General features: G+C 41.4%; 2 protein-coding genes across 2 annotated transcripts; one reads left to right on the forward strand and one right to left on the reverse strand.

Annotated features, from left to right (window-relative positions):
* Positions 1-406: 406 nt before the first annotated feature.
* UGT43B1 (UDP-glycosyltransferase UGT43B1) lies at positions 407-4,772 on the forward strand. The gene is made up of 4 exons (XM_089734600.1): positions 407-1,496; positions 2,137-2,353; positions 3,541-3,757; positions 3,901-4,772. The coding sequence occupies exons 1-4, from the start codon at positions 666-668 to the stop codon at positions 4,184-4,186; spliced, it is 1,551 nt and encodes a 516-aa protein (XP_089590726.1). The 5' UTR covers positions 407-665; the 3' UTR covers positions 4,187-4,772.
* UGT42B1 (UDP-glucuronosyltransferase 2B14-like) lies at positions 4,611-11,901 on the reverse strand. The gene is made up of 4 exons (XM_089734601.1): positions 11,017-11,901; positions 10,424-10,646; positions 6,357-6,573; positions 4,611-5,059 (listed from the first exon to the last, which is right to left on the reverse strand). The coding sequence occupies exons 1-4, from the start codon at positions 11,818-11,820 to the stop codon at positions 4,777-4,779; spliced, it is 1,527 nt and encodes a 508-aa protein (XP_089590727.1). The 5' UTR covers positions 11,821-11,901; the 3' UTR covers positions 4,611-4,776.
* Between the last annotated feature and the right edge of the window lie 1,445 nt (positions 11,902-13,346).

Below are 13,346 nucleotides of genomic sequence, written 5' to 3' on the forward strand. Positions count from 1 at the left end.
CTTCGATAAAGAATGGGTTACAAAATGGTTTTCTTCTCAAAAATAAGTAAGTATATTTGGTAGTCGTCATGATCCAAAAATTAAGACGACCGGCGTACTCGGATCGAGCGATGAGACTATGGGTTCAAACTCTACAATCAAAGACTATTTGTAATTTGCTTAATTACTGGTAATTAGGGCGTAATTTGAGCCTGCACGGGTACATAACACCATACTGTCTATTTAATTTTGGGGTTCGAACGGACGGCTATCCGCTATACAATTTGAAACTGAAATTTTCCCCTCATGTCGTAAGTTTGGTTGTGATGCCTATAGGCTCGTGTGTCTACTTAACATCACGTGGCCATGTGCACGTTCAACCATGAATGCAAAATAATAACAATAATTGGGTACTCAAAGCTTTCAAATTGTCCTCTTCTTTTGCATACTACATATGTAGTTATCGTCAAAAGACGACAGCATCCGCTTTACTATTTGCTTTGTATTAATAACAAGCAATCAGTGAGGATCTCGGTCAATGCTAAATTCCGGGCTTACAGTATCACAGTAATAATCTCACGGTGCAGCCACGCAGTCGTGGTAAAGATTTCAATATTTTTGTTTTGTGTGTGTTTATAGTAATATTATTTACATGGTATATTATTTAGGTATAGAAAATATACGAAATGATTTTCAGTCTACTGGGACTATTTTTATTCGTAAATCAATGTGTTAGTTATAAAATATTGGCTGTGTTTCCGTACAATGGAAGGAGTCACCACTATTTATTTTCGACTTTGGTTGAAGAGTTGGCTTTAAGAGACCATTCGGTTACAGTTGTGAATTATTTTCCAATGAAAAACATATCTAAATTAAGACAAATACCACTCGAGTACAAAGTGAGCGGAAGCGATGTTGTTGATATAGACGATACTCTAAAAAACCTTCCTGGTATATTGGTTAATTTTCATAAAGCTTTGGACACAGCGAGAGCTTTCAAGAATTTAGCTAATTCAAATTGTGATAAATTGATGTCCAACAAAGAAATACAAGAAATAATATCGTCGAAGACTAAATTTGATTTAGTGATAGTTGAGCAATTTGTGACCGACTGCGGTCTTGCTGTTGCCTATAAGTTGAATGCACCCATTGTCGGTATAACTGCTCATATTTTGATGCCGTGGACTTATTCCAGATTGGGTGCGCTCAATCACCCGGCATACGTCCCGAATCATTTCATTGGTAGCGGAACCAAACCTGGCTTTTGGGATAAGATACAAAGTGCACTAATTAATATCGCTTTCAACATTTATTTTAAGTATGTAATTCAAAAAAGCGACCAAACGATAATCAATAGTGTTTTTGAAAACGTACCGGAATTGGATGAGATCGGAAAGAATATTTCATTGATTTTATTGAATCAGTATTTTCCTTTGACTGGATCTCGGTTATATGGAGCGAATGTTATTGAAGTTGGTGGTTTACATATCAAAGAAAATACGACTATAAATGACGAGGTTCGTTCATGTAGAAAATTAAATTTATTCACTTAGATTTACGAACAAGAATGTTGCTACAAGTATGTGGATATTACGAGTAATTACCTACGAATAAATAATAAGTCTAACTCTTTAAAAATAATTAGAAACTAACAAAATAAATTTTAAAACAACAATTTTATTTAAAAGAAAGTAATAATAATAATTTTATTAATTTTAAGTTACTTTAAAACCAGAAGGTACTACTTCATGTAATACAATAAAATTGTGACTTCGACTCATGTCTCATGATGAGTTGTCAAACCTGTCGCTTGTGATTAAGGATTCGGCGAGTAAATTAACCCACAGACATAGCTCACTGAGTTTGTCGCCCGGATCTTCTCAGTGGGCTGCGTTTCGACCCGGTGGTAGATTCTGCGAAGCACTGCTCTTGCTAGGGCTAGTGTTAGCAACGTTCACAGGCTAGAGCCTCGTGAGCTCACCTACTCGTTCGGTGAATCTAATTTGACCCCTCGAGGTTACTAGGATAGGTAGGGGGAAAAAAGGAGTTATTATACGGCGTTTACGTTCTAATCTCTATGCGCTTCTGTTACCAGGTCACACCAGGTGGATTGTGAGCTTGTTCATATATTTAAGCAATAATAATACATCTTTGCAGGAAATTAAAAGTTTCATTGACAAGGCAGAAAGCGACGTGATTTACATTAGCTTTGGAACTGTTGCATCTAATTTTCCTGATAGAATAATTAAGGAAATAATAAATTTTATCACGAACAGTTCCGTAAAGGTTCTGTGGAAAATTGACAATGTTGGTAATTTGAATTTGCCGAAGAATGTTTTAATAAGAAAATGGTTTCCGCAGACTGCTGTTTTGTGTGAGTTTACCCTTTAATCACACTTTAGGATAGAATCCAATCCAACGGAAACGAAATAGAATTTAATCAGATATATTTTTATTGCTATAATAGACAGACAGGTAAACGCTGATATTGGACGGTTTCATTTGGGGCGGCGCTGTGCGTGGTGACCAGGTCGCTGCCTTGGTTCCGGCCGGATGCTAGAGACAGAGGGGGTCGATGCTTTACCTACATAACACGACCTCCGCGTCCGGGCAAGCCGCTTCTATGTCCAGCGTTTTCATTGGACGACCGTAACCCTCAGATACAACTCACTGAATTTCTCGCATCTTCTTACTGGGTCGCGTTTCTGATCCGGTGGTAGATTCTGTGAAGCACTGATTTCGCTAGGGCTAGTGTTACCAAATTCGCCAGGTTAGAGCCCCGTGAGCTCGTTGAACCTAGTATAATTCCTGGCGGTCACTAGAATAGATAGGAAAAAAATCCTCCAGCCAAAAAAAAAACACCCCAGCTGCTCACCACTGAGGATTCCTTATAAAGTTCGTTTGAAGAAGGACCAGTCGTTCGGGATGATGATGCAAAAATGGTGACAAACTTCAAACACACTCTCGAGGAACGCAACGGTTCATGTGGTAGGTTAAGATGATCTGGGCTCCGGTGGTGGGTAGTGGAATTGTTAAAAGGACATGATGAAATAATTACTCAGAGCATACGATAAAAAAACGTATGAAACATCCTATACAAAACGTAGTGAGCACTAAATCTCTCAGTAGACCTAGAGGACACGTGCAACCAGGGTGTTTTGACAATCCGAATGGGTTTTTTCTGGATTAATTGAAATGGAAGTAACGAGTATTTAGGGTCCTCGGCCTAGAAGGGGAGACCTGAAGTACTGCTTCTCTGTGGAGGAATCCCAACATATTGGAAGCGAAATTAACTTTCTAAGTCACTCGGATACTGAACGCCTCCAAGAATCCTGATACTTACTATCGGAAAGTTTCAGAGTTATTCCTTGAAATCATTGCGCTATGACGAACGGGAACCTCTTTGCAGTTAACGTGTAAGCCTGTGTCTTCGATGGGTTGAGTTGGATTAAGTTCTGTTGATGTGAATGGTCTCTATGTGTGTGTGTTTATAATTAACCAATATCGATATAAGCAATACTTAACTATTATTAGAAATATCATAAATTAAAACTTTAACAGGTCACCCAAAAGTGAAAGCATTTATGACACATTCTGGAATGTTAAGTTCAATTGAAGCTATGCATTGTGGGGTGCCAGTCATAAGCGTTCCGTTGTTTGGAGACCAATTCGCGAACGCAGCGTCAGCTACTGAAATTGGCTTGGGAGTTACCATTGATGTTTCCACAATGAATGAAAGAAAAATCAATCAAGCCCTAAAAACTGTGATGCAAGATTCGTAAGTTTATGACTTATGAATGTTAGTACATTATGTTATGAACGTAATATTTTAGTAAGTGAAAATGAGAAATCAAATGACAGACAACAAATTTTCATCAGGTAGCAACTTGTTTTATTTATAATGTTGTTTCCTTATTGCAGTTATCAGATAAGGGCTCAAAATTTGTCTGCTTTGTGGAGAGATAGGCCTGTGTCACCTCTGAATTTAGCTATATTTTGGATTGAATACGTGATTCGACATAAAGGTAATGTTGAACTGCGCCCTCCTACTGTTGATTTGGGATTTTACGAATTACTTATGTTGGATGTTTGTGGAATGGCTATTGGCATTTTAATATCGTTTTGTTTGTTTTTTTCTATTATTATCAGTTTGATACGATTTTTTAGAAGACGACATTTAAATCCAAATAAAACTAAAACCCAGTAAGCGCTTTTATGAAAATTGTACAAATTAACTCAATTTTAATTACAATATTGAATGGAATTTTCTAAACTGTTTTATAGTACAATTGTTATTAAATAATTTGGCATTTTAGTAATAAATACACAATGTTTGTTTCAATATGAGTATAATGAAAAATATTTACGATTTATCCTCATCATTAAAGCCTATGTGTGTGTGTTGTTTTCAACTAGGCACAGGCCTTAGTTCGGGTACCTGATTCGTTACAACGACATTCTTATTCAGGATTGATCAACAATCTTTGAGTGATCAATGATTCTGATGGTTAGACATTGCAAGGCACTCGTAGAAGGTCACCTCTACTAAATTCTTTTAATAATGTTCATTATTCTTTTAACGTACTTATTTTATTATATTTCATGAATCGTAGATTGGATTAAAAGTGAAGATTTACTCTTTTGTTCATTATATTAATTTGATACAGCGTTGCAAGCATTTTGATTACAGTTCTTTGTGTTATACTATAAATTTAATATTTTCGGTACACTGTATGCTCGCTTTCTTTTAACATCCTGTATTTTTATTTGAAATAAAATATGTATTTCGAAAGACATTCAAGTTTTCTTTGATTTCTTTTTACCGTTCGTTTTCTTTACAATTGGCGCGGAAGATTTTCTTGTACGTTTCAATGCGACGAATATAATAATAAGTGGTGTTAATAGCACTGCTATTACATCAAGCAGAATATATTGGTATAGAGGAGTGTCGGCTGCAGCCGTTCTAAAATTTAAATCTGGGTTCCTAGTAACAAACTCGGTCCAGTAGATTGCTGTTTCTAAAGGGGGCATTGGTCGGTCGTGCCATGCTTTCGAGACTTTTTTTACCTTCTCACGGAATCTGAAACGAAAAAGATTAAATTGTAGTAGTCGTGGTCGTAAAGAGTAAGATGCCCGTTGCATTTCTATGGAGCTATGCGACTAAGCTGGTGTTCGAATTCCGCAGGTAGGCAATGATTGTCCTTATGAAATACATACTTAACATATGTTAACGTTAACGAATGACTTCTACGATGGAGGAATAACATCGTGTAATAAAAATCAAACCCGCAAAATTATGATTTGCGTAATTACTGATGGTAGGACGTCTTGTGAGCTCAACAAACGAGTGGGAACCACCACAACCCTGTCTGTTTCTACTGTGAAGTAGTAAAGCGTTTTTTTTTTTTTATGGCTTAGATTGGTGGACAGGCTCACAGCCCACCTGGTGTTAAGTGGTTACTGGAGCCCATGGACATCTACAACGTAAATGCGCCACCCACCTTGAGATATAAGTTCTAAGATCTCAGTATAGTTACAACGGCTGCCCCACCCTTCAAACCGAAACGCATTACTTCTTCACGGCAGAAATAGGCAGGGCGGTGGTACCTACCCGAAAATCGGTTTAAAGGGTGCGGCAGCTGCTGTACTGTAAAAATTAAGATTTAGGACTCGTATCTCCGGTAACCACTTAACACCAGATAAGCCGTGAGCTGGTCCACCCAACTATGTAATAAATAAAATCAAATCAAATTAAAGTTTATAGGAAGTGGTAGCCTTGGACGGATTTAGTTTAAGTATTTCAAATCTTGGGTCAAGTAGAAACGAAATACGAAATTACTAATATTTCGGGGCTTATTTAATAATTGAAATTTATAAGCCCGTACGGGTAGGTGTTGTCCTGCCTATTACTGCTGCAATGTAGTCGTGTGATTCGGCTTAAAGAATCGTACAGTCATAATACCATCCTAATCATCCCATCCCATTATAATGACATACCATGGTCATAATAATTGAGATTTCAACACCAAGCGATAAAGTGAATAACGGCATTCAGTTGTGACATATGTACTCTGGTAAACAGTTAATAAAACGTAGGTCGTGAGCTCATTCACCCATCTAAGTAATAAAATGTTTGATTATCTAAGATATATAAATAAATAATAACCGGAAACAAGTCGCAGACGATCATCTGATCCCAAACTAAGATTCTGTGTGTTATGGGAATCAGAGACTGATATACATACTTAAACACATCTATAAGTCTAAATATATACTACGTATGAATAATAAATATTAAATACCAAGACAAAAAGCAAAATAACCAAGAGAAATATTAATATTCGACTTCTAATAAAACTTAACAAATATTGCCTTACGTGGTGTTCAAAACAGTTTGGAACGCATTCAATAAGCTCTCAGTTGTTAAATCTCTGAATTGCAATTGAATTCCTAGACCGCTCTCTTCGACGTCCGCAGCATTAGCAGGCTGATCGCCCAAGAAAGGCATGGCCACTACTGGTACTCCAAAATGAATGGCCTCGGTAATTCCACCCATTCCCGCATGTGAGAGAAACGCCAAAGTTTTCGGGTGTCCTGAAATAATAAAGCGGTTAAGTTGTCGTTAATTATAAAGAGATATATGAAAACTGTGGTCAAAATTAGGTTACCACCGGTAACAGGATATATTGCTATACAAATAAACTGAGGCTGCTTAAATTGTTAGTAGGGCGGTTATATGGGTGTGTTTTATTCATTCAGTTTCCCTTCGGATCTTCTCAGTGAGTCGCGTTTCCGTTCCGGTAGATTCAGCGATGCACTGCTCTAGCTAAGGTCAGTGTTGGTAATTCTCTCAGGCGGAATCTGTGAGCTTAGCTACCGTTCAGCTACCGTGAGTTGGAATAGCCCCATAGGCTTTCAACGATTAGGCAGGGAACAAAAGTGCGTTCTGCACGCCTTTTAACGCGTAACTAATAATTTGGGTCAAGGCGGAACCTGTGAGCTCAGCTACCGTTCAGCTACCTTGAGTTGGAATAGCCCCATAGGCTTTCAACGATTAGGCAGGGAACAAAAGTGCTATTAAAGGCGCTGTGTGGATAGTTTAGGGGGTTGATTGCTTCCCGCCTACCGGTGTAAAATCCTGTCGTGCGGTCGTCGTGCCGGAGTCGGAGACCGGAGTGGATCCCGGCGATCGCACGCAGGGTGGACTGGGGGCCCTTCCATGCCCTGCGTCAGTCGCTCACGCAACCCGTGGTCGAGCACGTACTGTGCTCCGCGCTTTATTCAGGTATTGTCATGATTTCGCCTCGAACATCCTACCCCGCCCAATCCCACTCTCCAAATAAAAAAAAAATAAAAAAATGAAAGTTCGAAAAAGGAAAAGGGTTTTGTCGGCGATTCCCCATTCCACATTTAATGTGGATTTCAGCAATGTAAGGGGTCTACATAGCAACCGCCGTACACCACCATCTTGAGACGGCGCAGCCTGCCCTCCTTTTTCTGACGGAGACGCAGATATCTGCTCCGGATGATATTTCGTACCTTGAATACCCCGGCTACGTATTGGAGCACAACTTCCTGCGTAAAGCCGGGGTGTGTGTATTCGTCCGGGCTGATGTCTGTTGTCGCCGTCTACGAAGCCTCGAACAACGGGACCTGTCCCTCTTGTGGCTGCGCGTAGATCACGGGGGCTGTACCCGAGTCTACGCGTGCCTGTACAGGTCCCACAGCAGTGATGCAGGTTCAGCTCTGATAGAGCATGTGCAAGAGGGGACTAACCGCGTGCTTGAGCAGTACCCATCTGCGGAGGTGGTGGTTCTTGGAGACTTTAACGCTCACCACCAAGAGTGGTTGGGGTCCAGAACCACTGACCTCCCGGGTCGGGCTGCCTACGATTTCGCCTTGGCCTACGGCCTCTCCCAGCTGGTGACACAGCCCACCCGTGTCCCAGATATTGAGGGGCACGAGCCTTCTCTGTTGGACCTTCTGCTGACCACCGATCCAGCCGGATACAGTGTGGTGGTCGACGCTCCACTTGGATCGTCTGATCACTGCCTTATCCGTGCTGCCACACCACTCTCTCGTCCTAGTCGTCGAACGACGACCAGGTATCGAAGAGTTTGGCAGTATTTGTCAGCAGATTGGGATGGATTGCGTGAGTTTTACGCATCCTACCCATGGGGGCGGTTCTGCTTTTCCTCTGCTGATCCTGACGTCTGTGCGGACCGTCTTAAGTGCCTCTGAAGTGCCCGTTGGGGGTCGCAGTAGACCCTGGTATAACAATGCTAGCAGGGATGCTGCACACCTCAAGCGGTCCGCATACGTTGCATGGGATGATGCTAGGAGACGTCGGGATCCTAACATCTCAGAGGAAAGGCGGAAATATAACGCCGCTTCCAGGTCCTACAAGAAGGTTATTGCCAGGGCGAAATCGGAGCACGTTGCTAGAATTGGCGAGCGACTGAAGAGCTATCCCTCTGGGAGCTGTGCTTTTTGGTCGCTCGCCAAAGCTGCAGAAGGTAACTTTTGCAGGTCTAGTCTCCCACCACTACGCAAGTCGGATGACAGTCTGGCCCATAGTGCGAAAGAGAAGGCTGACCTTCTGGTCAAACTCTTCGCCTCGAACTCGACTGTGGACGACGGGGGTGCCACACCACCGAACATCCTCCGGTGTGATAGTTCCCTGCCGGAGATCTGCTTTACACAGTGTGCAGTCAGGCGGGAACTCCGACTCCTGGACGTCCATAAGTCGAGCGGGCCAGACGGCATCTCTGCAGTGGTTCTGAAAACGTGCGCCCCTGAGCTGACGCCTGCGCTAACGCGTTTGTATCGCCTCTCTTATTGCACTAACAGGGTTCCGTCTTCATGGAAGACTGCCCACGTCCACCCTATCCCCAAGAAGGGTGACCGGTCGGACCCATCGAGCTATAGGCCTATCGCGATAACTTCCTTGCTTTCCAAGGTGATGGAGCGAATAATTAATATACAACTCCTGAAGTATCTGGAGGATCGCCAGCTGATCAGTGACCGACAGTACGGTTTCCGTCACGGTCGCTCAGCTGGCGATCTTCTTGTATACCTTACTCACAGGTGGGCTGAAGCCTTGGAGAGCAAGGGCGAGGCTATTGCTGTGAGACTTGATATCGCGAAGGCCTTCGACAGGGTCTGGCATAGGGCACTTCTGTCGAAGCTACCATCTTACGGAATCCCCGAGGGTCTCTGCTAGTGGATCGCTAGCTTTTTGGATGGGCGGAGCATCACGGTCGTTGTAGACGGTGACTGTTCTGATACCATGACCATTAACGCTGGTGTTCCACAAGGTTCGGTGCTCTTCCCCACGCTTTTCATCCTGTATATCAATGACATGCTGTCTATTGATGGCATGCATTGCTATGCGGATGACAGCACGGGGGATGCGCGATATATCGGCCATCAGAGTCTCTCTCGGAGCGTGGTGCAAGAGAGACGATCAAAACTTGTGTCTGAAGTGGAGAACTCTCTGGGGCGAGTCTCCAAATGGGGTGAATTGAACTTGGTTCAATTCAACCCGTTAAAGACACAAGTTTGCGCGTTCACTGCGAAGAAGGACCCCTTTGTCATGGCCAATTCCAAGGAGTATCCCTGCAACCTTCCGAGAGTATTGGGATACTTGGGGTCGACATTTCGAGCGATGTCCAGTTTCGGAGTAATTTGGAAGGCAAAGCCAAGTTGGCTTCCAAAATGCTAGGAGTCCTCAACAGAGCGAAGCGGTACTTCACGCCTGGACAAAGGCTTTTGCTTTATAAAGCACAAGTCCGGCCTCGCGTGGAGTACTGCTCCCATCTCTGGGCCGGGGCTCCCAAATACCAGCTTCTTCCATTTGACTCCATACAGAGGAGGGCCGTTCGGATTGTCGATAATCCCGGTCTCACGGATCGTTTGGAACCTCTGGGTCTGCGGAGGGACTTCGGTTCCCTCTGTATTTTGTACCGTATGTTCCATGGGGAGTGCTCTGAGGAATTGTTCGAGATGATACCGGCATCTCGTTTTTACCATCGCACCGCCTGCCACCGGAGTAGAGTTCATCCATACTACCCGGAGCCACTGCGGTCATCCACAGTGCGTTTCCAGAGGTCTTTTTTGCCACGTACCATCCGGCTATGGAATGAGCTCCCCTCCACGGTGTTTCCCGAGCGCTATGACATGTCCTTCTTCAAACGAGGCTTGTGGAGAGTATTAAGCGGTAGGCAGCGGCTTGGCTCTGCCCCTGGCATTGCTAAAGTCCATGGGCGACGGTAACCACTCACCATCAGGTGGGCCGTATGCTCGTCTGCCTACAAGGGCAATAAAAAAAAAAAAAGTGGATCGACGACCTATTGAAGGTCGCGAGAATCCGGTGATTACGGGTGGAGTGGTCGTATGTAGGCCGATGATCAAAGTGAGGTTATAATAAACTACTGTAGCTCACCCAAAATATCAACTTGCGGCAGCCAATGAGACAAATATAACTTGTTTTTATCAACTATTAATGATTTGTCTTCCCATTTCCATATGAATCTCTGCGGCATTCTTTTCATAACTTCCAAAATAGCTTCTACTTTATCCGTTGTCATAGTTGAGCTCTTGATAACAGAACCAAAACTTATGAATATAATTCCATGTTCAGCTTCATCAACGAATTTTTTCAAATCCTGGAATTCAGATAGTAACGTACCTATGTGTATAAAATGTATATAAAAACATTTTTTGTTGGATAGGTAAGAAATGTTGATACTGAATCTTTTAAAAAATGTGTCTAATGTCTTAATAAATACTAACGACTTTTAACAAATGCGACAATTTAAAATTTAAGTTCGCGAGTCATAAATATAATTAAAAAGCTTTTACGGTTCTATGTAGCTTTTCTTATTTCGTAATATATTTATGAGGATAAAAATAAAAACTTTTCAAATTGAATACAAGTTTCTACGGATAATTTTGAGATATTATTTTGGATTTGATATATGGTTTAGGATTTTAGATGAACATTAAAACAAATCATGTAATATTATTAATACTCACACTAGTTAAAGGATTGGCGTTGCTAACGTGATAACCGCCGACTTCAATCACATTGGATGGGAACAGCCTTGACCCGGTTAAAATGAAGTTGTGATACAATAGATGAAATTTCATGTTTCTAGCCAGTTCTTCGAGCGGAGGGATGTCATCAAAATATTCAGCCAGTGTGTTTTGATCACTCCGCTGGCTTACAAAGTAATAAAACGTTCTAAAGAAGAAGTCAAAAAACAATCTCTCGACTCGGTGAAAGAGAGATGGCTTAGTTCCCCCCTCCAGGAAATGGAAGGGCACGTATGATGGGTTGTAGGGGATGCCTAATCTCTTATAGTGATAAGGCATTAGTATGTGTGAGGACATTCCGATCGCTGGAGCACCTAGTTTATAAGCTACACCTAACGCACAATCACTGTTGAACTGTTCGACAACAACCACATCAAACTTTTGCTTACTTTTGATCAGTTCTTGCACTTGTTTATTAGCTAGCATTACTTGACAGTTTTCTTTACCAGAAATTGCGAGGTAGAAAGCGGCACTGAACACAGACCAGTAAGAATTCCGAACGGATTGGTTGTCTTCCGTTATTTTGATTGTTCCCGCCAGACTGATGTCGTGGTAGTTTGCCGGTGGATCTTGTTCGGGAAAATGTGAAATAATAGTAACATTGTGGCCCCGCTTAGCCAATTCGCGTAAGTAAACTCTGAATACGAAAAAATGGCTCTTCCCCTGATACGGATATATTCCAAGTATATTGAGCCCGTCTGTATAGCATGTAACGAGAAGTAGTAATAAATAAATCAGTTTCATTATTTAGAATTGTCGGCCACGCGAGAGCCGCTCGACTTATAGGCAGTTAGCGGAAATACTGACAACATTGGACCGGTTGATCGGTCACGCTCTGCCTTAAGTATGACGTAATGAGCATTCCTATTAATATTTTAGTCTCAACACTACTCAACGGCGTCTTCAACCAATTTGATGAGTTTTAATATTCTTATCAATGTAGATGAGCATGAGTTCAAGGCTCGCCTGATATTAAATGGTTATCTAAGTCCATGGACAACAATGTGAATGACATCGCGCAATTACAAGTTTCTTTGTACGAGTATTTAATATTGACCAGCCATGATCTAGCAAATGGGAGATAATAATAATTGATATAATATTGAGTAGGAGCAATGCGATGTTTGAGTGTAACTCAGATTACAGTTTGTTTGTTGACAGAGTCAAAGATTAGAAGTAAATGAAACCTAACAAAAACAGGAGAGGAAGCTTTTAAAAGTATTTTAAAACTAAAAGATGCGATTTGATGCTGGTTGAATTATTACCTAATCATGAGGCTCTAAATTCTTTTAGAAATTTTTGCGAAGGGAGTTCCCCGGTGGACTGCTTATCTTATAGCATAGAAGCCGGGTAAGAATTTTCCGATAACAAGAAAAACAACGACTTTGTAAGAAATTTCGGTATCATCATAAAAATACAGCAAAGCTTCACGTAAAAATAAATTACGAGAATGTAAAGCTCGCTGTGAATGCATAGAAACAAGCAGGAATAGAACTGGGACCTCGATATATAAATATAGCACTAGAGATACGAATTCTTATTTGTTAAAGAAATTTTAATCTACGTATGTTTTTTCTTTCTGGTCGTTCCCTCAATGCTGAGGATCGTGACTGTATGTCAATCTTCTCCACTCGGTCCGGTTCTGCGCCATATGAGTCGTCTATTATCAAAGGTGGCAATCTGTGCATTTGGACAAAAAAAAAAATTGATATGTCAATACAGATTGATTTGAATATAATCGTCTCCTTCAAAGAAAACGGTTCAAAACCTGCATTAAATAAAGGTTAATAGTTAACCTGTTATTTATCTAAGATGTCGTTCCGAAGAGTTTTGTGACTGCCGATGGAATACAAAGTCAATAACTCGTTTTTCTGATTTACCAATCATTGTCCAAAAGTCAGATTGCCGCCTTTGATAATAGTCGACTCATATGTACTGCTTCTTGTATCTGGCCTCCAGGCACCTCCATGAGTTGGTCCACCCATCTAACTGGCGCTCTTCTTCTAGCGCGCTTCCCCTCCATTTGTCCGAGAATGAGGAGTTTCTCCAGGCTGTGCCCAAAGAAGCTCCGGATCCTTTCCTGGCACGTATGTTTAGGCGACTTATAAATTCTTTTTCAGAATGGTTACCACCTGCATTTATTCAACTTTAATATATCTCAATATGTATTAACTGTCAGGCAACTGTTCAGAAATCTCGGAAGCCCAACGCGACCTTTTAAATTAACTTATTATTATTTATTTACTTCTTGCTCATAAATATTATTAAAA

Source organism: Bombyx mandarina, chromosome 18, assembly GCF_030267445.1.
Source record: "Bombyx mandarina strain Sakado chromosome 18, ASM3026744v2".
NCBI lineage: Eukaryota > Metazoa > Arthropoda > Insecta > Lepidoptera > Bombycidae > Bombyx > Bombyx mandarina.

What these genes read in the sequence shown, in the direction of transcription:
- UGT42B1 (XM_089734601.1), bottom strand. Translation starts at nt 11,820, where the DNA reads ATGAAACTGATTTATTTATTACTACTTCTCGTTACATGCTATACAGAC. An exon ending in ACGCCAATCCTTTAACTAGT is followed by an intron (nt 10,647 to 11,016) that starts GTGAGTATTAAT and finishes TCTGAATTCCAG; the next exon opens with GATTTGAAAAAATTCGTTGA. An exon ending in CAAACTGTTTTGAACACCAC is followed by an intron (nt 5,060 to 6,356) that starts GTAAGGCAATAT and finishes TTTTCGTTTCAG; the next exon opens with ATTCCGTGAGAAGGTAAAAA.
- UGT43B1 (XM_089734600.1), top strand. Translation starts at nt 666, where the DNA reads ATGATTTTCAGTCTACTGGGACTATTTTTATTCGTAAATCAATGTGTT. An exon ending in ATACGACTATAAATGACGAG is followed by an intron (nt 1,497 to 2,136) that starts GTTCGTTCATGT and finishes ACATCTTTGCAG; the next exon opens with GAAATTAAAAGTTTCATTGA. An exon ending in AAAACTGTGATGCAAGATTC is followed by an intron (nt 3,758 to 3,900) that starts GTAAGTTTATGA and finishes TCCTTATTGCAG; the next exon opens with TTATCAGATAAGGGCTCAAA.